Source organism: Amphibalanus amphitrite, unplaced genomic scaffold, assembly GCF_019059575.1.
Source record: "Amphibalanus amphitrite isolate SeventyFive unplaced genomic scaffold, NRLGWU_Aamphi_draft 000140F_arrow, whole genome shotgun sequence".
Lineage (NCBI taxonomy): Eukaryota > Metazoa > Arthropoda > Thecostraca > Balanomorpha > Balanidae > Amphibalanus > Amphibalanus amphitrite.
The window spans coordinates 472,099-496,561 of record NW_024881635.1 but is presented as its reverse complement, the minus strand read 5'-3'; the positions used below and the strand labels follow the sequence as shown (position 1 = coordinate 496,561).

General features: G+C 51.4%; 2 protein-coding genes across 3 annotated transcripts in view; one reads left to right on the top strand and one right to left on the bottom strand.

Moving 5' to 3' along the window:
- The window catches only part of LOC122382481 (post-GPI attachment to proteins factor 6-like), a 21,702-nt gene extending 11,065 nt beyond the window's left edge, over positions 1–10,637 (bottom strand). Inside the window, exons 1-8 of one of the 2 annotated variants that reach the window (XM_043367855.1) lie at positions 10,599–10,637; positions 5,156–5,426; positions 4,559–4,730; positions 4,158–4,362; positions 3,841–3,983; positions 2,921–3,058; positions 989–1,158; positions 329–467 (exon numbers count right to left, since the gene is read on the bottom strand). In XM_043367855.1, the coding sequence (XP_043223790.1) occupies positions 329–467; positions 989–1,158; positions 2,921–3,058; positions 3,841–3,983; positions 4,158–4,362; positions 4,559–4,730; positions 5,156–5,234 (1,046 nt within the window). In that variant the 5' untranslated portion in view covers positions 5,235–5,426; positions 10,599–10,637. Of the gene's footprint in view, positions 1–328; positions 468–988; positions 1,159–2,920; positions 3,059–3,840; positions 3,984–4,157; positions 4,363–4,558; positions 4,731–5,155; positions 5,484–10,598 lie in introns of those variants that run through there. The other variant, XM_043367857.1, reaches the window with a different exon arrangement.
- LOC122382494 (deubiquitinating protein VCPIP1-like) lies at positions 10,597–24,463 on the top strand. Its single transcript, XM_043367885.1, has 15 exons — positions 10,597–10,912; positions 12,470–12,721; positions 13,083–13,244; positions 13,866–14,061; positions 14,367–14,501; positions 14,703–14,827; positions 15,150–15,261; positions 15,685–15,893; positions 16,215–16,300; positions 16,581–16,725; positions 17,115–17,247; positions 21,918–22,102; positions 22,335–22,760; positions 23,024–23,344; positions 23,634–24,463. The coding sequence occupies exons 1-15, from the start codon at positions 10,691–10,693 to the stop codon at positions 24,147–24,149; spliced, it is 3,225 nt and encodes a 1,074-aa protein (XP_043223820.1). The 5' UTR covers positions 10,597–10,690; the 3' UTR covers positions 24,150–24,463.

Genomic DNA, 24,463 nt, shown 5'->3' with positions numbered 1-24,463 from the left:
CGGGAGAGGAGAACGGGGGAGGTTAGAACCGTGGGGCAAAATATACGCGTATAAGTGATGGATTAATTAAGCGTCCAGCATGATGTAAGCATGAAAACATGATAGCAAGCTGGTGTATGAAATGCGAAGCAGCGATGTGTAGTCCGCATAAATCGTGGCATATCGGCATAGCTACGGTCAAATCTAAACTAGAAATATGTATTTTCGGCAGATTTGTCACAAATGTTAGCCATCCATTGGCTATTATCCACCGTAAAATTAATGTAATTTTAGCAAACTGTAATTCTACTCCAATATCCGAGCACAGTCCCGCCGCGTTGACACCCACCTGTCCCAGTCGCAGGAGTGGTTTCCGAGCGTCGAGTCCTCGGCAAACAGTACCGGGATGAAGGCGGTGCGTGCCGGGCTCTGGCACCGCATCTCGCTCACCAGCATGTACTCATTCTCCTTGTGGCTGCCCTCACAGCCTGGGGAGGAACGTGAACATTATGATACAGACGTGGCGCGCAGCGGAATGTGAGCAGAGTGTGAGTATTATGACCCACGCGTTCTTTCTTCCACACGGGTGGAGAATTGTGCTGGACTGGGGGTGCTCGAGCTCTCCCAATTCCACGCCGGCCACGCCGGCTTGGCTTTGGAGCCGCGGCCGGGCCGCGCGGGTCAAGGTCACCGCTAGGCGGCGGCGGATTTGCTGCGCCCGAGCACCCCCAGCTGGTCACAATTCTCCACCTATGTTCTTCCAAACTCGAAAGTTTACCAGAGTTTGGAAGCGGAAGAAAAAAAAAACATGACAAACGCCATTCGACGGTGAGTCCTTAATACCAAGCACCTCGACGCCGTGTCATTTTCATTTCCAACCTGCTTCTCTGACTTTTGTCAATGACTAAAGCAAACCCAGCCAAAAGTAATATTGGCAAATGAGTAAGTCATATTCCTCATTCCCCCTTTCCCCAGGCATTCCCAATCGCCCGTCACGCTCTATCCGTACCATCCTGCAGCACGATCTGTATGCCGAACTGGGCTGCCGTCCCGTTCTCGAGCTCCAGTCGCACGTAGTGCCAACGGTTCGGCACCGTGTCCAGTGTTAGCAGACAGACACCGCCGCCGCTGCCACCATTGCTGTTGTCGTCGCTGTTCAGGCTGCTGCAGTTGACCGAACTGAAGACGGAAGGGCGGAGAGACTGTTAGGATGTCATCGGTATTTGTCGGTAGGTAAAAACCAAACCGATGTGGATAGAGTTTATTTAAAGGATACGTAGTACATAGAATCAAGATTACTTTACTACTCATAGAATAGTTCCGATAATGAAAAAAGACTTACGGTGCATTAACCCGCGCGGGGCTGGGGGGTAAATTTTACCCCCCCCCCCTCGCGAATTTTTGCAATATCTCAAAAACGGCGGCGCGAAGCGCCGCCAAACTTTCAGTACCTTTTCTTACATCAATTTGACACGTTCCCTGAAAATTTGAGCGAGATCCGTCGGAAAATGTTTGAGAAATTGACGTTTTAGTGACGTCATGTTCGCCATTTTCGCCTCAAAAACGGCAAAAGTTCAAACGCCGCTAACATCTTCATTTTTAAAGGAATCAAGACGTAACAAAAAAGGATATACGTAATTTTACTTTGTCTATCAAATGGCTATCTCGGTTTTTTGAAAATTTTGGATTTTGGCCCAATTTTTTTTCAAAAAACTGACTTTTTTGGGAAAATAGCTATAAAATCCAAAATTTTAAGTGTATCGAAAAAACCGGAATATATGTCAGAGAAGTGGTCTATGTGCACCTACATACCAAGTTTTAGAAGAATCGGTTCAAAAATGTGGGAGTTATTCAAAATTGTATGACGTCACGACACACAAAATTTTTGAAAAATGACTTCTTTTTTGGAAGTTCTAGACCTCGTACGGAAACAAAAGTAGCACCATTCGATTCGCCGTGAAAAACTGCATCAGATAGACACCTTTTTAGGCCTTAACAACCAACTTCAAAATTTGACCTCACTTGACCTGACCTTGACCTGACCTCGACCTGAAATTCATCCAGAGGTGGTCCATATCACTTATTGAGTGTGCCTATTGAATTCTATGAGTAAAATGACCCATAAAACATGTGTCGCACATGCCCTTTTCTATATTTTGTTTTTGGTGACCTGACCTGACCTGACCTGACCTTGACCTTGACCTCTGAATGATATTGTATGCAACGAATATTGTCTTGGTAGCCTAAGAACACGTTTTGGGCGATCAGTCTCAGTCCATGACTCCATTCTTCGGCAACTACGGTGCAAGGCCAATACTGTAGGAACTTGCAATTTGTACCCTTGACCTGACCTTGACCTTGACCTCAAACTTAAAATTAAGTACATGTTTTTAGTTGTTCGTGATGAGATCTTTCGATTGGCGTTTGAATTTTCCAAATCGGACCATTAGTTCGGGAGATAACAGGGGGGGGGGGGGGGGTAAAATTTACCCCCCCCCCCCCCCCCAGCCCCGCGCGTTCGGCTGGAGACCCCAGCCCCGTGCGGGTTAAAGCCCAACTGATATAGGGTAAATACAGTGCATTTATATAAGATTTGATAGCTCGTACGATTTAAAGGTGAGCTGTCAGAGTAACAACTGTTGTGTCTAATCAGCACATAAGGCAAAGCATGACGCAGAGTGACGTCATCAGCAACACAAGCACGAACAAAGCACCTCTGTTTGACATAGATGGGGACATGCAGACGCACTAGGCACGATAACGGCGATAAGTTATCAAACTGGCAAACACTACAGGCCTGCTGGGCAGAACAGGCGATATGGCGCAGCGCCGCAATAAGCCGCCTTGCCCCTGGCCTCACAATGTCACCACACTGGCAGCCACACATAACCTATGTATCCATCTCAGGCCCTGAACCCGACTGAGCCCCGCTCTACCTCACCTGGTGAGCGGTCCGCCGTCGGTGGGCAGTGCCAGCGGACTGGCAGAGACGGCCAGCGGACACGGTCCGCCCCCGCCCGCCTCCACACACTTGGAGACGTTCACCACGGCCGAAAACGTGCCCTCGGGAACCACGAACCTGGAGCAACGGGCGAGGGAAATCTGTCACCGAGTAGCAAGGCAGGTATTCCGAAAATAAAAAGGCAAAAATGGTTATTGATTCATAAATGAAAAGACATGAGACTATGAAAATTATTTAATCTGCATGGGAATTGCATACATCATCTACGTAGTTTGAAACCATATAAAATGTAGTGTTGGATAAACAATCATGGATCACTATAAAATGATCCTGCAGAGGTATTGCACGAATGATAGCAGACAGCGATATTAAAGGAAACAGCTCACTTTCCTGAAATTAGTATTTTGCTATGGATATACGTTTTTTTATGCTCAAAATGATCAGAAAATAAAATAAAACCTTTTTGTAAAAACAAATATTTTCTATATTTTAATATAGGACGAACTATATTCTATGTAAAATAATGTTTGACGCGGAAGCTTATTACGCGTTGACCAATCATATTGCGTAGTTTAAACCTACGCATGCTGCATTAGCTGTAAGCAGCATGCTGATTGGCTGACGATGACGTGGCTGCATTCCTGTGCAAGGCACACATTCCTCTGCAAGGCACTCTTTTCGGAACGAGAAATGGAATATCTTCGTCTAGGGTGATCGTTGAGCCGTAAAAGCTCCTGATTTGTGCTAGTCTCAGCTCAAGCTACGAAACTGCTATTCCAGTTCAAAATCCCATGCTAAAAGTGAACTATTTCCTTTAACGCTACATCGAAGCGTTATCACTGCGATACCAAATGTCGATTCGACATCACTTATCGAGTATGTCCGGCCCTTGCCCTGACCTGTAGTACTGTGTGGCGTTGATTTTGTGCATCAGAATGAGCCTCTGGTGGGCGGTGACCTCCGGTACCAGGGTGATGACGCCCTCCTGCGGCTCCAGCCGCGCCTCCGACTCCAGCACCGTGTGACAGGAGGGTCCCAGACCCTGCGACGGCGGAGAAAGAACACCGTCAGACAAAACTCGCCGTAACTTACAAATTAAACATAACGCACTTGATACGAACATTGAGCAGCTCGCTGAGTGATATGGAAATAAATCCGAATCCCGACAAATCCCAGACACGTCCCACCACTCTCAGTCCATCAGGTGCCTCCAAACCTTTTGCGTGATGCGCGTGTCATCATAGAGTGTGAAGGCTGCGACGAACCAGTCGCCGGCGAGCGGCGCCTCTTCCGTGTAGCGCAGCCAGGTGGAGTCGCTGCGGGCGCTGAGGCCCGTCAGCGAGGTACGCGCCAGGTGGAAATTGTCCGGAAACTGGGCGCCGAGTGGCGACACCACAGGGTAGCTGCCGTGCTGCAGGTATCTGAAACGGAGGGTCGTGGACATAGATATCGGCAGGGACGCACAGGGGGCAAATACAGGCATTAACAGTTATCAAACACCAGTCTGAACTGACCTGACTTGATAATCATGAGGCCACGTCATAAAGCATGCACAATGTACTGCATACCCCAAATGCTACATAACTAACAATGCTCGCCATTCCAACACACACTTACATGGTGACATTCTTGGGATCACATCGTGAGTCTGTTTCATTTGCCCTGAATGCAAACTTGGCATATGCCATTTGTGCAGGAACTTGGAAGTGGAAGAGCTGCACATCCTTGTAGGACCGGTACTTGAACAGCTCCCTTGGTGACAGCTTCTGGTATGTGGGTATACCAAGCCCTGTGACATTGGTGGATGGTAAGAATCCAACTAATGAATACACTTAGGGAGGATATCAGTGGCTACCTAAGGTTGCCTTATCAAATATCATGCCATCTGAAACTCTCAGCAGCAGCTTTTACCAGCTGATATTGGCAATCAAAATTCAAAACACATTTCAGCCAGGGACATGGAGGTGCATTTAAGGGTAGGCTACTTCAAGCTATAGAGCTTAAAAGTGTGACATTTTAAGTTCATCACTAAATAGATGTATACCTTTCATATATAACATGTTGAGCCAATGCAGTGATTATCTGGAAGCCAATTGAATAGCTGAGCCTGAGTATACTGGTTATTTATATACTGGTTATATAAATAACCAGTATATTATTATATAAATAAATATACTGGTTACACACACTGCCCAATATACCTAACTCACTCACCTGATAGTAAAGAGCATTGCACTAGCAATATGACTTCAAGGAAAAGCCATATTCTAGTTTCTTGGAGCATTAGGTGCATGATGATGATTTCTTATAGATGCAGCTATATTTGTGTCTTGAGTTGCACATTTATGCAATAGTGACATACGTCCTAATGTAGGTATGATGTATTGGTATTCATTATAACAAGGTTTGGGTCATCTTGATCTGTTCAGGCAGTCCCAGCTCCTCTTCAATGTGCTTCCAGACCCAGAGTCAATCAGGCCATCATCTAAGGAATAGACTCAGGCTCGGAGGAACAAACTTTGAATAGTAGCGCGGAGTTAGGCAGGGTTACGTCATGCAGTGCAGGCTTGGGGCTCACATGAATTGGAGCAGCCTGATGACATAAGCATACTGTCAATGTCAGTCAATAATCAGTACCAATCTCAACAAGTTTTGACGCCCTGGGCCTGCTTTCAACAAGACAGTGACTATGACTCTGCATAGCATCCTTACTAGTGCAATGATGAAATAAAGCAACTAAGAAAAGAAGTATAGGCAGTACTCTTCATCCAGCTTCATTCTTTCACTGACTGATAGCAGTCGAGGGAGGATTGGTCAATCAGTCATTTTTATCACATGCTATTTTTGGATGTCAATTTTGCTATTTTTGGCAATGATAAGACCGATATCACTCCTCAGAGAGGAAATCACGATTTTGGAAATATAAGCACTGATTTTGGAAAAGAAGTGCTGCCACCTGGTGCAAGAAGAAGAAACCAGCTTTTACTATGGCCAGCTTCATTATGGCCGTTGTTTGTATGGTGTTCCAATGTTGACATATCAACAATGATGATATAGGTATCTACCTTTTTTGTGTCCTGAAGTTGGATCTTAACATTGAAGCATCAGAAAATGATCAATATTGATAGAAAACATAGTTTTGATGTAAAAAATGTATTAAGTTGACAGAGGAGGCCATCTTGATCTTATCAAGATATAGTTAACTTCTTGAATTATTTTTGCTAAGGACATTAGCAATGACATTTGCTGGCGACCTGGTGCTGGTGCATAATAGAAAATTCAAGCATGTAAGCCTTTTTCCATGCCAATAGGTACATCTTGTTCCGAAAACATGCGACAATTATCTTTAATATATATTAATATATAATACCTAATAATCTTTCTGAAATACTCACAGCAAGAACAATGAACATAACAACTTACAACACAATCAAACCCCATCCGCTACTATATATATTCGCTACAGCAGAGGAATGTGTCGCAATTGTCGCAATCGTCGCAATATACGAAATAGCCTGCGTTCGGCATCTCGAAAATGAGGGATAATTTTCCGAGATTACCGGTAGTAATTTGGTATTGCAGGGACGTTTCCATAGAATATCTATGGACGTTTCTTATAGGTATCTTGGGACCATCGATAGTCATGTTTTCCATCGCTATTGTTTTTCTAATGATTCTTTTACTCGTTATCATGTCCGTTATGCAAGGTGTCTGTCTAAAAACCGATTGATCCCGTGGTGATGCTCATTTTCCAGATGCTGAAAACATGATTATAACAAGCATGTAATGCATATACAAATTTGAGAAATAAGAAATAAAATTGAAAAAAGTCTCGAAAGAATTATAGAAAAAAATAAAAAATAGCAATTCAAAAATTCGTAACAGACAGTTTAAATGAAATTTAACATTTTCCGTGTAAAGTTTTATGTCAAAAATTCCAAGAATATTTCAGTTCGCGTGCATTCGGCATCCGGCTAACAGGGAAAATTTTCCGGGATCGTCGGGATCATTCGTTGTTTGAGCTGACATCTGTTATATCTTGGGGGCTGGGGCTGTCACCGTGCACAACAAATATGTCAAGCCATTAGTGAAGCAAAGCAATCTAGAATTTGGCTAATTGCATCGATGGTCCCTGGGGTCCCTGCGCAGGCTGCAACACAAAATTATTACTGGTAATCCCGTATCATTATCCCTCATTTTCCGATGCCGAACGCACGCAATGTCTGCCGCGAGCCATAGACGAATACATTTATTTATATACACTGTGAATCTTGCTGTGAATACATTCTTCCATATAGATGGCCTTGCATTCTTCACAAAATTGACTCGCATTGACCCAACAGAACCAACATTGACCTCTATTGGTACCTACTATTAGTACATATCATATTGGTATGTAGTTATAGCGTTTTTATATACCTAGGTGTATTTAGGGCCTTGTACGTAGGTACATATATTAGTACCTTTATTAGTATTAGGTATTATAGAGGTCAATGTCTTCATAACTTGTTTATAGCTCAGTAGATTTTCTAAACATTGTACTAGCGTTAATAAATTTGAGAATTTTACAAATGCGCTCATGCCTTAGCTTTTACATGTGTGGTAAACCCTTAGATCAAGATCAAGCCCTTAGATCAGGGGTCGGCAAACGGTGGGGCATGCCCCCTTTGGGGGTAATGGCGCCCTTCGGCGGGGGGTAATGAGGGCCTTTGAGAAAGCCTCATCTTTTTAGAATTAATGGCTCCCTTGATGGGACAGACATTGCAACTGTTGTGCCCCAGGATTCAAAAATTAGTCAAGGGCAAACGCACAAATCATGAACTGATCAGCTGGCGCATGCCAATTTTCATGTACATAGCTGCTCACCATTCCGTACAGTCGTGGAAAGTAACTGTCATGTATTAGCCGGCGCTCGCCTGTTGGCGTTTTCACAGTCGCTAAAGCAAGGGAGAGGAGTTGTCCATTGCACCCTGACCCGTGCATCTCGGCCTCTGAGCTGGAGCTTTGCAGAAAAATTGAGCGTGCTGCCCGTGAAGATAGGCAGCCGCTGCTACCCAATTTAAAGGTCCTTGGTCATTTGGTGACCTTCCATAGGTCAATGACAAGTCCCGAGTAAATCGGCTCTTGCTGTAACTTCTTGAAGTGAGATTTTGTGGACTGCCATGATCTCAAGAAAGATCTCACAAATCAACGGTTATTCGGGTTAAGGTCATGCCATTTTCAGGACAGATAAAAATGATCGGCTCGAGGGTACAGTTTTTATGATCCGACCCTTTTAACGTGATCTATTCCCGAAAAATACACGCTACCCCTATTCGTATGGGGGTTAACCCGCGCCCTGATGGGGCTCCTGGGTATCCACGCCCTGCTGGAGGTGGAAGTTGAACCCCTCCCCCCTTCTAACTTGTCTCCTTGGTCACTAGCGAAACGCCGTAGTCGGCGTTCGAAAGAGAGTAAGCCATGATGAAGGAAAACTATGGCCACTTTTTAGGTCAATTCAAAGGTCAGCTCACCAGAGGTCATGGAACGTAAAATTTCGCCAATTTCCAGGTCAACCTTTGACAATTTTCGACAAACTGGCCTATAGCTCAGGAAAGGATAGAGCTACAGAGCTGCGGAAAAACGCATTCGATAGCTCTCTTAACGTCTTTTTTTCTGATGACGCCCTCAGATTTAACCTAAGAATAACGATTTAACCTGCGGAGACAAAAATGGCTAAAATGTACGTTGTTTGCTGATAAAATGTACGTTGTTTGCTGATAGTTTTTCTTCAGTAGCGTTTCACTCAGAACTTGCAAGAGCTCACTTTTATCAGCATCGTGCTCCCCCCGTCGAGAAGCATCGAAGGTCTTGTTGCACATCAGGTGATCCGTGTCGTCGAGCTAAACACATCTAAGGTATTTTCATCGCTCTGGCATGCCTTTATCAAAAGTTATTAGCGAAAAACTATTAGATACCGTTCACGACCGGAAATGACCTCAGGGACATACAGCGGGGTTACGGGTGCAGTTTTCCGGCTCAGTGGTCATGTTTACTTGTGATTCAGTGCTTCACAGTGCTAGGAATGACACTCATCCAAAAGAGGCGTCTTTCAATTTCTACCATTGACTTTGCGACCTCTCCCATTGATAACGAGGGAGGGCGTGAAAGTGAGCTGACCTTTGGTCACCTACATCAAATATCCGAGATACAAATTTTGTACATGTTTTGTTGCCTTTGTCAATTCCTGAAAGTTTGAAAGAGATCTGTTACTCTGTGTAGCTACAACAGGCGTTACAGTCTTTACTGAGGTGAGGTCACTTGGCGTGATCTGGTGACCTGACTTTGAGCGACTTTGGTCTGAAATTTTCACAACATGTGCAGACAAAATGCATGACAAAATGTGACAAAATGGTGGCGCTCAACTTTTTTTAGATATTTGCGAGAAACCGCAGGGGGGGGGGGGGGTGAGCCTGTGGTTTCTCGCAGATATGGTACCCAAAGAGTCGCGGAAAAGTATGGAATTTTAGTAACCATGGTTATATCACCAATGGGGTCTGGCACTGGCAGGTGGGGGTAATGGCGCTGCCTGGCGCCAAAAAAGGGGGCACGACCCCGGAGGACCTGCCGACCACTGCCTTAGATAGAATAGATTAATGTGCAGCTTTAGAATAGATTAGAATAGATTAGAACAGAATAGATTAATGCAGCTTTAACACTTAACTCCCACTATGGTGTTACTCCCACTCCCACTCTACTCCTACTAAGGTTTTGCCTTAATTTTTGCACAAATAGGCACCCAACTTTGGCCAGAAATCATGCAGAAATTTCAGCACAAAATTGCTTGCGCCAAATTTTGGGGCATGATTTTCGCAGGCATCCTGCCCCGTATAGTGCATGAATGTTTTCCAGTCTGGACACCAACCAGCCTGGACAGCCTAGAGAACAGAGATCCACACTGACACTAGTCTTGCAATCAACGCTGTGTGGTTTTTAGGTACCACAAAATTTATAATTCCCACGTCTGAACCTCTGAATTGAAAACTGGAATTTAAAAAAAAATACCTATAGAGGCTATTTATTCCCTGGGCAACCCATTTGTGGTTATTTACATCATTGTTTCAGCACTGCTGTACCAGCACTACTCAGCAGTCGCACAGTAATGCCCATGGCCATAGATGTATTTATATACCTACCAAGTTTTTAATTGATATTCATGAAAGTGTAAGCTCTGTAGGAAATTATTAATACCTATTATTTCAATCAGGCTTTCCTGTTTACCCTGTAAAGCCTTGTGGTCAGCTACAACATCAGAAGACAGAGGAAATTCAAAATTGCAGTGCATCTAAATGAAGTTTCAACTACTTTTAAGCATGCAATCAGCTATAATGATTCATAGGGGTGTTAAATGACAGTTTATTTAATTCTGTTTACAAAGGCTTCCAAGTTCCAACATAAGGCACTACAAATGGCATTTATATTGTTTATTGGTAGGTGTTCCATGTTTGAACTACATTCTTTTTGTGCACAGTATCTCATAGCATAAATTAATGCCTACCTAACTGTGCACAACCTTCTGTTTATTCAGCAATGTTTAATACCATAAACTACCACTAGTATTTAAGCTGATATTGGTACACAAATAGCTTGAAAACTTGTGAATTAATAAAAATGATACCTTTGTTTGCAGCTCAGTTCCTTTAAACACACTGCTGGCTAGCTTCACCACAATCGCCTCTGCTGCCATTAACAGTATCAGCAGCAGCCAATATGTCGGCGTTCATGCGCGGCGCGTGCCCGGACGCCGGCTGCGCGCGCGTGCTCTTCTTTCCGGCGCACGAGCGCAGTGTGGAGTGCTCCGGCTGCGGCCAGCGGCACGCCTGCTCGGCTCTGGAGTCGGCCGCGCCGGTGGAGGATATCAGGGCGGCGGCGCTGCTGACATACCGCCGGCTGGCGGCCAGGGGCGCCGGCGCCGCCAGGGGACCCGAGAACGTGAGTGGACAGGGAGAAGGGGGGATGGTGGGGGTGAGCCGTGGTCCGGGGGGGGGGGTAGCGTGTGGTAGATGTGGTGCGACCTGTGCTGACTTGAAGCATGCATAGTCTTTATGGTCACTAAATAGTTTGATGGCCCCAAATTGCAGTCTGCGGGAGAAAATTACGGGTTTCATTTGGAATCAAGCGCTATTTCCGTATGATTTTGTGAGGACTGGCTAGGTACGCCTGTCTGTTCTTTAACCCGCGCGGGGCTGGGGGGGGGGGTAAATTTTACCCCCCCCCCCTCGCGAATTTTTGCAATATCTCAAAAACGGCGGCGCGCAGCGCCGCCAAACTTTCAGTACCTTTTTTTACATCAATTTGACACGTTCCCTGAAAATTTGAGCGAAATCCGTCGGAAAATTTTTGAGAAATTGACGTTTTAGTGACGTCATGTTCGGCATTTTCGCCTCAAAAACGGCAAAAGTTCAAACGCCGCTAACATCTTCATTTTTAAAGGAATCAAGACGTAACAAAAAAGGATATACGTAATTCTACTTTGTCTATCAAATGGCTATCTCGGTTTTTTGAAAATTTTGGATTTTGACCTAATTTTTTTCAAAAAACTGACTTTTTTGGGAAAATAGCTATAAAATCCAAAATTCTGAGTGTATCGAAAAAACCGGAATATATGTCAGAGAAGTGGTCTATGTGCACCTACATACCAAGTTTTAGAAGAATCGGTTCAAAAATGTGGGAGTTATTCAAAATTTTATGACGTCACGACACACAATTTTTTTTGAAAAATGACTTTTTTGGAAGTTCTAGACCTCGTACGGAAACAAAAATAGCACCATTCGATTCGCCGTGAAAAACTGCATCAGATAGACACCTTTTTAAGCCTTAACAACCAACTTCAAAATTTGACCTCACTTGACCTGACCTTGACCTGACCTCGACCTGAAATTCATCCAGAGGTGGTCCATATCACTTATTGAGTGTGCCTATTGAATTCTATGAGTAAAATGACCCATAAAACATGTGTCGCACATGCCCTTTTCTATATTTTGTTTTTGGTGACCTGACCTGACCTGACCTGACCTGGCCTTGACCTTGACCTCTGAATGATATTGTATGCAACGAATATTGTCTTGGTAGCCTAAGAACACGTTTTGGGCGATCAGTCTCAATCCATGACTCCATTCTTCGGCAACTACGGTGCAAGGCCGATACTGTAGGAACTTGCAATTTGTACCCTTGACCTGACCTTGACCTTGACCTCAAACTTAAAAGTAAGTACATGTTTTTAGTTGTTCGTGATGAGATCTTTCGATTGGCGTTTGAATTTTCCAAATCGGACCATTAGTTCGGGAGATGACAGGGGGGTAAAATTTACCCCCCCCCCCCCCAGCCCCGCGCGTTCGGCTGGAGACCCCAGCCCCGCGCGGGTTAACTCTTAGCTTATCAACGTTGGTACTAATATAAATAGCACTTCTGTATAAAACGGAACCAAAACACCCCCTCCCCACGTCCTGCTCGTCATCCACTGACCGCCGCGCGTTGTGTCCGTCTCAGGTGAAGGTGCTCGGCTCGTCCAACTACCACTGTAAGCTGGTGTCGCCGCTGCTCAGCTCGCACGGCCTCGAGAAGAGTTCGGGGCGCGCGCGGCCGCTCCGCGAACTCACGGGCCAGGCCGAATTTCAGTGCTCGGTGCTGGCGCCGTACGCGTTCCGTCTGAGTGAGGAGCACCTGGAGACGCCCGGCTACGGCCGGGACACGTCCGGCAGCGCCGCCTACCTGCGGCACACCCTCCAGGCCGTGGCAGAGGTGCGTACCAGCTGGGCACAGGCGGTGGTCTGGCAAGGGATTTGTGGATGACTTGGAGCCGAACCTGGCTAGCATTTAGGCTTTTCAACCATAACGGTTTGGATGTTTTCATGCGTCAAGCTTTGTGTGTGCGCATTTTGGCCACGGACACATGATATGATCGCGGATAGGAAGTGCAGTGCATATCATACCCTGGGTATGATGAGATGCTGGAATTCAGCATTTCAGCGATGCACTTGTCATTCTCAATTATGTGTCACCCTCAGCGCCTTGCGTGCTCTTGTCTAATGTCTTGCTGTTAACCTACCTAGTGTGCCTCCAGTCTCCACCAGCTGCATTTGACGGTGTGTGCTGTGCGCAGGCCAATGACGGCGAGGAGCGGCTGGTGCCGATCCACGCCGACGGAGACGGACACTGTCTGGTGCACGCGCTGTCCCGGGCCCTCACAGGCCGCGAATTGTTCTGGCACCCGCTGAGAATGAATCTGCAGCAGCACTTCACCGACAACATGGGCCAGTACCGGGTGAGGATGACGGCCGGGGGGCTGAAGGAAAATTGGGATGGATAGCTCTTGGATAGCTCTCTTATTTAACCAAAGCTATTTTAGTGGTATCATGACATTGTTGTACTCGTAACTATGGGCTCATCACCTGGCATGGGCCGTCTAAAATGTTGATGGAATAATGGTGGTTTTGGGTCATAGAAGCGGGGACAATGTCGAGGCTGGGCTCATCGTGTCTACGATTGTGTGATTCATGGTATTTGGTTTTCCTGTCGCCTATCTACAGCGGAAGGAGCCGCCCGATAGTCAATAGTTTTCTCGCCCGATAGTAACTACATACATATATACAACAACTGCATACAGGGCATCATGACATGTACTGAAGCGAAGCCGACCAATGCAATCTGGTATCCTTCAAACCCATCATCATATTCGTGAAGTGAAGCCAACAATGAACAAGTACCGATCGTTATCACGGCTCACTGTCCTCTCCACTTCACGAGTCACCTGGCTTTACGCAGCATTCACCAGTCTGTCTCCCTCCCACTCCCAACATACACTCACCAATCCGAATCGCTAGCTCTGACTTAGCAGTCACTACTCCATCTAACCTCCATCTCCGACCCACCTGCGTGTCCTCAGGAGCTGTTTCGCGAGTTCATCTCGGCCGAGGACTGGCCGCTGATTGTCGACGAGTGCGATCCGGACTACGTGCCTCCCGACGGCCAGCCGCACGGGCTGCGCAACATACACGTGTTCGGGCTGGCAAACGTGCTCCGCCGGCCGATCGTGCTGCTCGACAGCTTCACAGGCCTCAGGAGCAGCGGAGACTACGCCGGTTGGTGGCCGTGAGACGATGGGGTGGGAGGGAGAGTTATTGGATGGTGGTAGTGTGGGGTTCTTGGCTGGCTGGGCGGTCAGTCGATTGGTTGGCTGTTTGGCATAGAAAAAAAACTGTGTGGTTGGCTGTGTGGTAGGATAAAAGCAGGAAGGGTGGGAGCCTGATTCGTGTTCTCGATTTTCTTGATATTCTCGTCCTCATGAGGCGTATACATAACTTGCCAAAGGAAACACACAGTTATTTAGTGCTGTCCAGTGCTCACCACCCTCAACAGTAACCATGTACCTATCGGTGTTTGACAGCGCTGTTCCTGCCGGCGCTGGTGCCGCCGGACCAGTGCCGCTCGGGCGCCTCCCGTCAGCTCAACTCGCCCCTCTGTCTGGCCTGGAGTAACGCCGGACGGAACCACTACATCGCACTGGTGCCCGTTAAAGACCGTGAGTCACGGCCGTCGGGACTGGAACGTGGCTGGAAAGCTAATATCCATTTAATGAATTTGCTACTTATCTAAAGTATCTTTGGGATTCTGATGATTCGTGGCTCTGGCAGTACCTAATTCAAGTGTAAAGTAGCGATTTTTGCCACTTTCACGACCAGAGCTGGTTGTAACTGGACTTTGTCTCGCGTCGCCTTCCCAGGGAAGCTGCCTCGCCTGCCCGTCTCGCTGCTGCCTAAGGTTTGGGGCGTGGACCAGTCCCTGAGGGACCGGTACCTCACCATCACCGACGGCTGCTGTACCATCGGCAGTGACAAGTCGCTTCAGGTGAGGCTGAAAAGTTGGAGTCAGGGCAGCTTGTTAATGTTGTAGGCTGGTACTGGTGATTTCACCGCCTCGGCTTGCTGAAGATTGAATGGGATGCAGATTTATTGACGACACAGAGTAGGTACGGGAAATTTGCCGTGAGACTCAGTTTGTATGTGCCGCTGTTTCAACTTTTAACTACCACGCAGCCAAATATTAATACCTTAAAACCTACAATTTGTAACTAAAACATGTATTGATATATATGTAAATTCCATATAAAACTCGCTGATTTGGTGTCCCAATCTCATTGTCTCACATACCATTGTTAACTACCTTTCAGGACGGCTACATCCAGCGTCTGACGGCCGCCATGGACGAGCTGTTTGTGAGGAACAACGGCGTCCATCCGGAGCTGGTGGCCGACGCGCACCTGCACCTCTTCAAACGAGTCGGTCAGTGCCTGTGCGACTGGCTCCGGCGTACTTGTTACTCTGCTGGCTGAGCTGGGTGTATTTTGATAATCTGTTATTGCTTGTTGGAAGAAGTAGTTTTATGCCCGCTTTTCGGTCCGATCACTCATTGCAGGGTTTCTTTTCGCCTCTCATGTGCGTCTAGTCTCCTCCTTCAGAAATACAGAGTTTCTCCGCACCTCACTTGTCTTTCCCTGCTCCAGACGCTCAGGGTTTCTCCCCTCCCCACATGTGTAACTAATCATTCCCTCCTTCCCAGACTGCTGACGAATTATCCACTATTCTCTCCTAGACGTTCGGGGTTTCTCGTCGCCCCAAGTGTATGACGAGCTGCTATCTCTCCCAGGTGTCCAGGGTTTCTCCCCACCTCCCGTCTGTGACTACAGCTCGTCCCATCCTCCCCAGGTGTCCAGGGCTTCTCGCCGCCCCACGTGTGTGACGAGGTGCGTCTAGCGCTGGCCGAGGACCGGCTGTACCGGTGTCTGCGCTGTGACGCCGTGCTCGAGCAGCGGCTGGAGCCGGGCTGGCTGCGGCGCGGCGGGTACCTCCACCGACTGGCCACCGAGCAGCACGGCCAGCTCTCCAGCACTCGGCTCTACAGGTTCCCGCTTCAGGTACATACGAGGGGACGGATGGTGTGCGGATAGTGGGCTGGCATTTGTCACAGTATGTGTGTTTGCTCATTGCTGTTTGTCAGATTGTCTCGACAACGGGTTGATGGCACCCTGCTGTCCATTCCTGTCACCTATGCATTGTGTCAAGTGAAAGAATCCCACTGTGTGATAGGATTGAAGTGTTCGAATTACGAGCTCATGGTCTTGTGGCTTAATGATGAAAATATGTACACATCTTATTTGCTTCGAGGTCTTGCGTCATGGGCATTCGTTTACTAATTGGCCATATTGTGCTGGAGTTATAACTTGTTTGTTTTGCAGGGTATCCTGTGCGGCTATGACGAGGAAGAGGACCGACTGGTCCTGAAGGAGGATCAGGGAATCACATCGTGTCCCTGGTGCCACGGGTACGCCCTGCTATTGCTTACTGGCTGGAGTGGAGATACCAGCCGACATTTACCTCGTGAATCGCAAATTACCGATGATAATGTGCCCTAACTAGCACATCGGTATAAAACACCTGACATTAGCGCGCTCATTTTACATATCGTATTGCTTATCGTTGTTGTTAACGTCTACTGCCATTCTGTCAACTGCCAGGCCAAGGATACTTGTGCTTTACCTTCGAGTCAGTCCACCCTCCCACCCTTTACCTAACCGCAACGTGTGCCGTTCCCCTCTCCACAGCACGGTACGACCGGTGGAACCCACTGGAGTGCCGCGCTACAAGAACGGCGACCCGACGCGCACGGCAGCCGCGGACGGCGCGCGCTGCCACTGCGGACAGAAACACTGGTGGGACGGAGTGGAGTACGACAGCCCGCCGCTGGTGGTCAGTCAGGGGTGTGGTTGGGGCGTGTTTGGTGCGGGGAGGGGGTTAGGTGGAGTCGGTGGTTAGTGCCGGTCAGTGGTTGGTGTTGTCAATATTAGTGGCTTTCTGTGTTGCTGCACTTTGGCAGCTGTGTGGCACGCGCCGTGATGACAGGTAGCAGTGTGATAGTTGGGCCCAAAGGTGGCAATAGCCCGTATTACAGCAAGTAACTTTTTAAGTGAACTATGGACCTTCATTGATCTGGCTGTCATCTGGCTGGTCCTAACCACCTAGCAGTTTTTGCTGTGAACCAGATGCGCTCCACCATTGTATCTTGTGTGCCAGTGCGTGCCCCTCTGCCTCTGTTCGGCCTCTGTGTTACCCCGTGCTCCCTCCCCGCTCTTCCCCAGTTCCCCGTCACCCTGCGCTGGGGCAGCCGGGTAATCGGAGAAAAGGTAGCCTGGTTCGAGGGCGAGTCGGACCCGGCGCTCAACTCGAACGTCTACCAGACGGCCAACCAGATCATCGTCAAACACTTTCCTGGTGAGCATCGGACAGAAGACGATTGTTATTCGTTACCTGCTTACGTCCTTTCGCTTGTTGTGTTTGGCTGCAACTTACAGCCCCTCATTATGGAGCGAGCGTAGTCTTTCGTAGATGGAAAATTCAAAGTATGAGCGGCTGGCGGCCGTGTTCACGCTTTTGCGAGGCTTATATCTCAGCAACCACTTGACCGATTTACATGCGGTAATTTTTGTTGGGTAGCTTCATTCCTTCTACCAAGTATTGGGACTATTCCCGATGTATGTGGGTGACCCCTTATGCAGGTGCCACTTGCAAAACGAAGAGGTGTCAGTTTTGTAATATCTTGAACAATTGCAATATCTCGGTAACTACTTGGCCGATTGCGCTGAAAGTTGGCATGTAGGTAGGCACCCACTACATAGGCAATGCATTTCTATGTGCCACAGTTGGGGTGCTGCTGCACGTGCGCACGTGCAGGGGTCGATTCCAGATCTCAAGAACGGCTGAACCGGTTGCTCTGAAATTTGGTACATGGTTAGGGACCGGCCAGTAGGGTGCCGTGCAAAAGGTAGTTGGGATTGGGACCCCTTTTTTGCACGTGTTCACGTGCAAGATGCCACTTCCAGATCTCAAGAACGGCTCGACCGATTGCGCTCAAATTTGGCACATCGCTAGGGACCGGTTAGTTGGGTGCAGTGCACAAGTTAGTTGGAGGTACCCCCTCGTAATTTCGCACGTGCAGGGCCCACCCTCTCGTTCGCTCCGTTGGTCGCCCCGATAGGCGTTTTTCTGGTGGTAAATAATTTTCTTTTTCGAGAAAATCGTAAATGTTTTTCATCCTCCCTGACCGCAAGCAAAAAAAGCGTAACTACAAACGCAGCTATTAAAAAAGCGTATCTGCAGCGGTCAGGACGATGTGATAGGCAAGAAAAGCGCAACTAAGTAGTTGCGCTTTTCTTGCTTATCACCGCGCTGACTTTTACGCACTTCCGCTTTTTTTGCCTTTCAGGTGAGTGCATAACACTTCGTAGAAGTTTAATTTTGCCAGGAAAATTTGCATTAAAAATATATTAAGCCCTTCTTGCTTGCGTTTGCCGCCTTTCTATGTTTCACCAATATCTTCTAGTAGGTATCCGGGCGTTTGAGTGGAGGAAAACTGTAAGATAAAAGCAACCAAAGTTCAAAACCACCAACTTGAAATAGTAGGTATAGGTATGGGGTGCCATGCCATACCCTGGACCAAGGCCACACGAGCGATATCAAATAATTTACTTTATTTATTCTGGTGCATGCTCGCTGTGAACTCTATCAGAAGCGTGTGCAAATTGCGGTTTAGGAGCAGAATTGGTCTCTGGCAGAATTGGTTTAGAGCTGAAACGATAAAAAAAAAACGGAACAAAAGTCCACGTGTAGGTAAAGGAAAATGTGAAATCAGGAGTAGAGTCGAGCGAGTTCTGGTGAAATAGGACGATCAGGGGCGGGATCTTCCCACCTGCATTTCGACATCCCAGCATTAAGAGAGGCGACCCAACCCCACATGGCCGCCCGGCCAGCCAGCACCGGCAGAGCTGACCATATGGCCGCCCGGCTTGCCCGGTCTGCCAGCCCCGACAGGGGCGAGACCCCAAGGCCTCCTGACCTGCCAGCACCGACAGGGGCGAGACCCCAAGGCCGCCCGACCTGCCAGCACCGTCAGGAGCGACCCCAAGGGAGCCTGACCCGCCAGCATCGGCAGAGGTGACCCCACGGCCGCCCGGCTTGCCCGACCTGCCAGCACCAGAAGAGGCGATACAAAGGCCGCCAGGCTTCCCGACCTCCCAGCACCAACGGGGGCGACAGCCGACAACGTGACCGCCCGGCCTGCCCGACCTCCCAGCACCGACAGGGGCGACCCCAAGGCCGCCCGACCTGCCAGCACCGAAGGAGGCGACCCCACGGCCACTTGGCCTTGCAGCACCGGCAGAGGTGACCCCACGGCCGCCCGGCTTGCCCGACCCGCCAGCACCGGCAGAGGCGACCCCACGGCTGCCCGGCCTGCCAGCAACGGCAGAGGCTACCCCAAGGCCGCCAGGCTTGCCAGCACCGGCAGAGGCGACAACGTGGCCACCCGGCCTGCCAGCACCGGTGGAAGCGACCCGACGGCCGCCCGACCCGCCAGCACCGGCAGAGCTGACCCCACGGCCGCCCGGCTTGCCCGACCTGCCAGCACCAGAAGAGGCGATACAAAGGCCGCCAGGCTTCCCGACCTCCCAGCACCAACGGGGGCGACAGCCGACAACGTGGCCGCCCGGTCTGCCCGACCTTACAGCACCGACAGGGGCGACCCCAAGGGAGCCTGACCTGCCAGCACCGAAGGAGGCGACCCCACGGCCGCACGGCCTGTCCGGCCTGCCAGCACCGACAGATGAAATCCCGCGGCCACCAGGCTGCCAGCACCGACAGGGGCGACCCCAAGGCCGCCCGACCTGCCAGCACCGAAGGAGGCGACCCCACGGCCACTTGGCGTTGCAGCACCGGCAGAGGTGACCCCACGGCCGCCCGGCCTGCCAGCACCGGCAGAGGCGACAACGTGGCTGCCCGACCTGCCAGCACCGGTGGAGGCGACCCGACGGCCGCCCGACCCGCCAGCACCGGCAGAGCTGACCATACGGCCGCCCGGCTTGCCCGGTCTGCCAGCCCCGACAGGGGCGAGACCCCAAGGCCTCCTGACCTGCCAGCACCGACAGGGGCGACCCCAAGGCCGCCCGACCTGCCAGCACCGGCATAGGCGACCCAACGGCACCACGGCCGCCCGGCCTGCCAGCACAGACAGATGAAACCCCGCGGCCGCTCGGACTGTCAGAACTGACAGAGAGGAAAACGTGGCCACCCGGCCTGCCAGCACGAAATGAGGCGACCCCACGGCCGCCCGACCTGCCAGCACCGGCAGAGTTGAGCCCACGCCCTCCCGGCCTGCCAGCACCGTCAAAGACGACCCCACGGCCGCCTGACCCGCCAGCATCGGCATAGGTGACCCCACGGCCGCCCGGCTTGCCCGACCTGCCAGCACCAGAAGAGGCGACCCAAAGGCCGCCAGGCTTCCCGACCTCCCAGCACCAACATGGGCGACAGCCGACAACGTGGCCGCCCGGCCTGCCCGACCTCCCAGCACCGACAGGGGCGACCCCAAGGGAGCCTGACCTGCCAGCACCGAAGGAGGCGACCCCACGGCCACTTGGCCTTGCAGCACCGGCGGAGGCGACCCCACGGCCGCCCGAATTGCCCGACCTGCCAGCACCGGCAGAGAGGCTACCCCAAGGCCGCCAGTCCTGCCAGCACCGGCAGAGGCGACAACGTGGCCGCCCGGCCTGTTCGGCCTGCCAGCACCGGTGGAGGCGACCCCACGGCTGCCCGGCCTGCCAGCAACGGCAGAGGCGACAACGTGGCCGCCCGGCCTGTTCGGCCTGCCAGCACAGACAGATGAAACCCCGCGACTGCGCGGACTGTCAGAACTGACAGGGACGAAAACATGGCCGCCCGGCCTGCCAGCACGAAACAAAGCGACCCCACGGCCACCCGACCCGCCTACACCGGCAGAGGTGACCCCCACGACCGCTCGGCTTGCCCGACCTGCCAGCACCAGAAGAGGCGACCCAAAGGCCGCTAGGCTTGCCCGACCTCCCAGCACCAACAGGGGCGACCCCAAGGCCGTCCGACCTGCCAGCACCGACAGGAGCGACCCCAAGGGAGCCTGACCTGCCAGCACCGAAGGAGGCGACCCCACGGCCGCCCGACCCGCCAGCACCGGCAGAGCTGACCATATGGCCGCCCAGCTTGCCCGACCTGCCAGCACCGAAGGAGGCGGCCGCTCGACCTGCCCTACTTGCCAGCACCGACAGGGGCGACCCCACGGCCGTCCGGCCTGCTAGCACCGGTATAGGCGACCCCACGGCCGTCCAGCCTGTCTGACCTGCCAGCACCGAAGATGGCGACCTGACGGCCGCGATTGCTAAGCATGAAGCATGAAGTCTTAGCATGAAAAGTCGTGAGCTATTTTGAAAGGCATCTAGGCATCCGAAATGGAGAAAAGACGTTTTCGTCCTGGCGTATTTGAAACACCGCATATTCGCCGATACCATAAGATCTCGCAAGCAAAAGAAGCGTAACTACGTAGTTACGCTTCTTTTGCATTTCGCTATGGAGCCGCGCGCTGCACATACGGTTGCCGGACTGGAGTTAATGTAGTTACGCTTTTCTTCCCTACATGCCTCGAGCTGCAATTTGAGCATCGAGTGAAAAGCAAAAACACCTTACACCATTCTCTAGCAATATCTTATATGCCACGTAAGAAATATTAACACTGTTAGGTTCAGTGCAGTATTGCGAACAGTTTGACACCAAGTTTTCTTTGATTTTTTAAGAACCGACGATAATACAAGGTAAAACAGAAAAATCGCTCTCCTGAAAAATCGTCAAAAGCGAGTTACGCTTCTTTTCCTTTTCACGGCATAAATGGTCTCGTGCAGTGTCTGTCGCCGTTTGTAGTTAAGCTTATGACAATAAATCATGCTTACCCACTCAGGGTAAGATGTTGATCACACTGATCAGGCTTCATTTTGGAATTTGTTACCCCTGGTCGTGTTTCTTCTGTCTCCAAACTGACAGGATCGCCCACCACATGACACCCGCGTCCATCCCCACTCCTCCAGGTGTGTTCGGTATCGAGACGCTGGTGAAGCAGGTGGTGGACCAGATCCTGGAGCAGACCAAGTCCCTGCAGCGGCCCACTTCCTGCCAGGCGGCTGCCGGGGCCGCTGGGGCTGCCGCGCAGGCGCAGGACGGAGGCGCGAAGGAGGAGGACGGATCCAGCAAGATCATACTCACCGGAATGAAGGTGGGTTGTCCTTTAGCAGCGCTGGCATGAGCTGGGATGGATGTATAAATTGATGTGCTTCATTGATCTTTGATACAGTTTGTAAAAAAGCAGCAATGATAATGATCGTGATGGTGTTTGCGTTATTTTTATACCACATATTGCGTACGTACAGTGCCTTAACTATGCTTTCCTCGTGCTCACGCCTCGGCTGTCTGTCCAATCCTGAATACTTTTCAATGGTGTGCGGCAGACTCTCCACAAGGAGGAGCTGGGGGTCAGTGAGACAGAGCGGCGTCTGAAGGAACGCATCGAGCGGAACGCGCCCGTCCAGCAGCAGCGGAAGCGGCAGCCGTCCCAGGAGCTGCGGCCGGCCGCCGTGCCGCCTCCGCGCCGGGTGGAGAGCTCGCCCCGCTCCTCCCCGGGCCCACCACCGGCCCCCGCCTCCCCGGCGGCGGCGCCGTCCCCGCCCCCCGCCACGGCCGGACGCCGGGTCCGTGTGGTGGCCTCCTCGGGTCAGCAGGCCGACCTCACTCTGCCACCGGAGGCCACCTACGGCGCGTTCCTGACGGACGTGGAGGCGGCGCTGACCGTGGAGCGGAGCCGCATCCGGCGTGTGCTGCACGGGTTCCCGCCCCGCCAGGTCACCCTGACAGAGGAGGAGCTCGCGCCATTTCAGGTCAGTAGGCAGGGGGTTGAAAATGCGGGATGGGACTCATGTGATAGCCTGCGTTAGACTCTATGAGGTCCATGATCGCATGTATATTGGCTAAATTGAATGATTCATGCCTAACCATAAAGCGGGAGATCAAATACACCTGATTGACGGACGTGAAGTACTGTGTAAATTTGTCTCGCCGTGTGTGATTGCGGTCTTTGTTTTAGATGAGCTCAAAGATGAAGGCCGCTGTATGTCATATTTTCCACATTCCCCTGTTTTAGTCCGGCGAGCGGATCCAGGTGGAGCTGGCTGCCGACCCCTTGGCCGCCCCGCCGCCCCAGCCAGCCGCCTCTGCCCCCGCCGCGGCTACAGCAGCGTCCTCTGCCGGCCGACCGGTGCTGCCCTCTGTGCCGGCCTCGGAGCTGGACGCCGGTATCCAGGCGCTGGTGTTGGCCGCCCAGCTGTCCGGCACGGAGCTGTGGCAGCAGGTGCAGGCCATGCCCGTCCTGTTCGCCAAGGGAGGCCTGTTTTACCGGCTGGCGGAGCGGGACGTCGGCCTCACCGACGGCAAACACATCAGTCTGCAGGCTCTGCCTGGAAAGGTAAGACTTCACGATCCAGAGGTCAGAGGTCAATGAAGACCCCTGATCCCGAGAAGAAGAGATAGCTGCATGGAAATATTTTGTCTATATTCTGTCTTTGAGTCCTTGTTCAGGCTTCTTTCAATACTGATTTCTTTAACTAGTTTTAGGTGGCTGCCATCATGCCATTATTGTACGCGCATCTTTTAAAGGGAGGAGTGTTCGAAGCCCAAGATGTGGTTGGCAGTTTCCGCATCGTTCCTGCGCTCCCTGCATTGTCTCTGATGGCATATCCCTCCTCTGATGACAGATGTTCATCTACGACGCCGCCTCTGACCGTCTGCTGCTGTGTCTGGAGCCGCTGGGCGGCCACCACCCGGTCACGGCCGGGGTGGAGCGGCGCGTGCTGGGCGCCGCCCCCGCCCCGGCTCCGGCCGCCGCCGGGGCCGCCCGGATCGGTCAGCTGCTGAGCAGCGGCACACGCCGAGTGACGCCCGGTGGACTGATGAACAGGCCAGTACCGCCGACAGCGTCCTTCACCGGGCAGGGACACACGCTGGGCGGCTCCGCCCCCGCCCCCGCCCCTGCCGCGGTCCCGGCCATCTCCTCCGGGGCGGGCGGGACGCGGGAGGAGGGGGCCACGTTCGTACGGGTCGGTCCGGGCAGTGTGGTCCTGAGGCCCGCCGAGGGAGAGTCCCGGCCCGCACCACCCTCCGCCCCGGCCCCGGCCCCGGCACCAGAGTCTGCCCCGGCCCCGGCGCCGGCCCCCGAGGCTGCCGTTGACGGCGCCGGCGACTGTGACGGCGGCGAGATGGATATGTCCTAGTCTAACGTCTTCCGTGCGCGGCGCCTAGCGCCCGTGGAGGCTTGTGCTGTGATTTGGAGCGGCGCGCGAGAGGTGTACTCGACTCTCGCTCGCGGCCGCGCGTTGTTAGTGATTCTGCAGGCGGAGAGGCTGAGAGAGCTCTATTTATCTGTTGGTGGCGACCGTGACCGATGGCGGCGCGGCGCTCATGTGATCGTGATAGGAGAATATATATTACATCCGACGAGCGGCGCAGAGTGTGAGAGGGGAGGTCGGTTGGCAGGCATGGCCCTGTCGCGGCTGGGCGCGCACCCCGCCGCAGCGCGCCGGTCCGG

Bases quoted from the DNA above. Each gene is read 5' to 3' on its own strand.
- LOC122382494 (XM_043367885.1), top strand. From the start codon at position 10,691: ATGTCGGCGTTCATGCGCGGCGCGTGCCCGGACGCCGGCTGCGCGCGC. The intron at 14,502-14,702 runs GTGAGTCACGGC...TCGCCTTCCCAG, and splicing joins ACTGGTGCCCGTTAAAGACC to GGAAGCTGCCTCGCCTGCCC. The intron at 22,103-22,334 runs GTGGGTTGTCCT...GGTGTGCGGCAG, and splicing joins TCATACTCACCGGAATGAAG to ACTCTCCACAAGGAGGAGCT.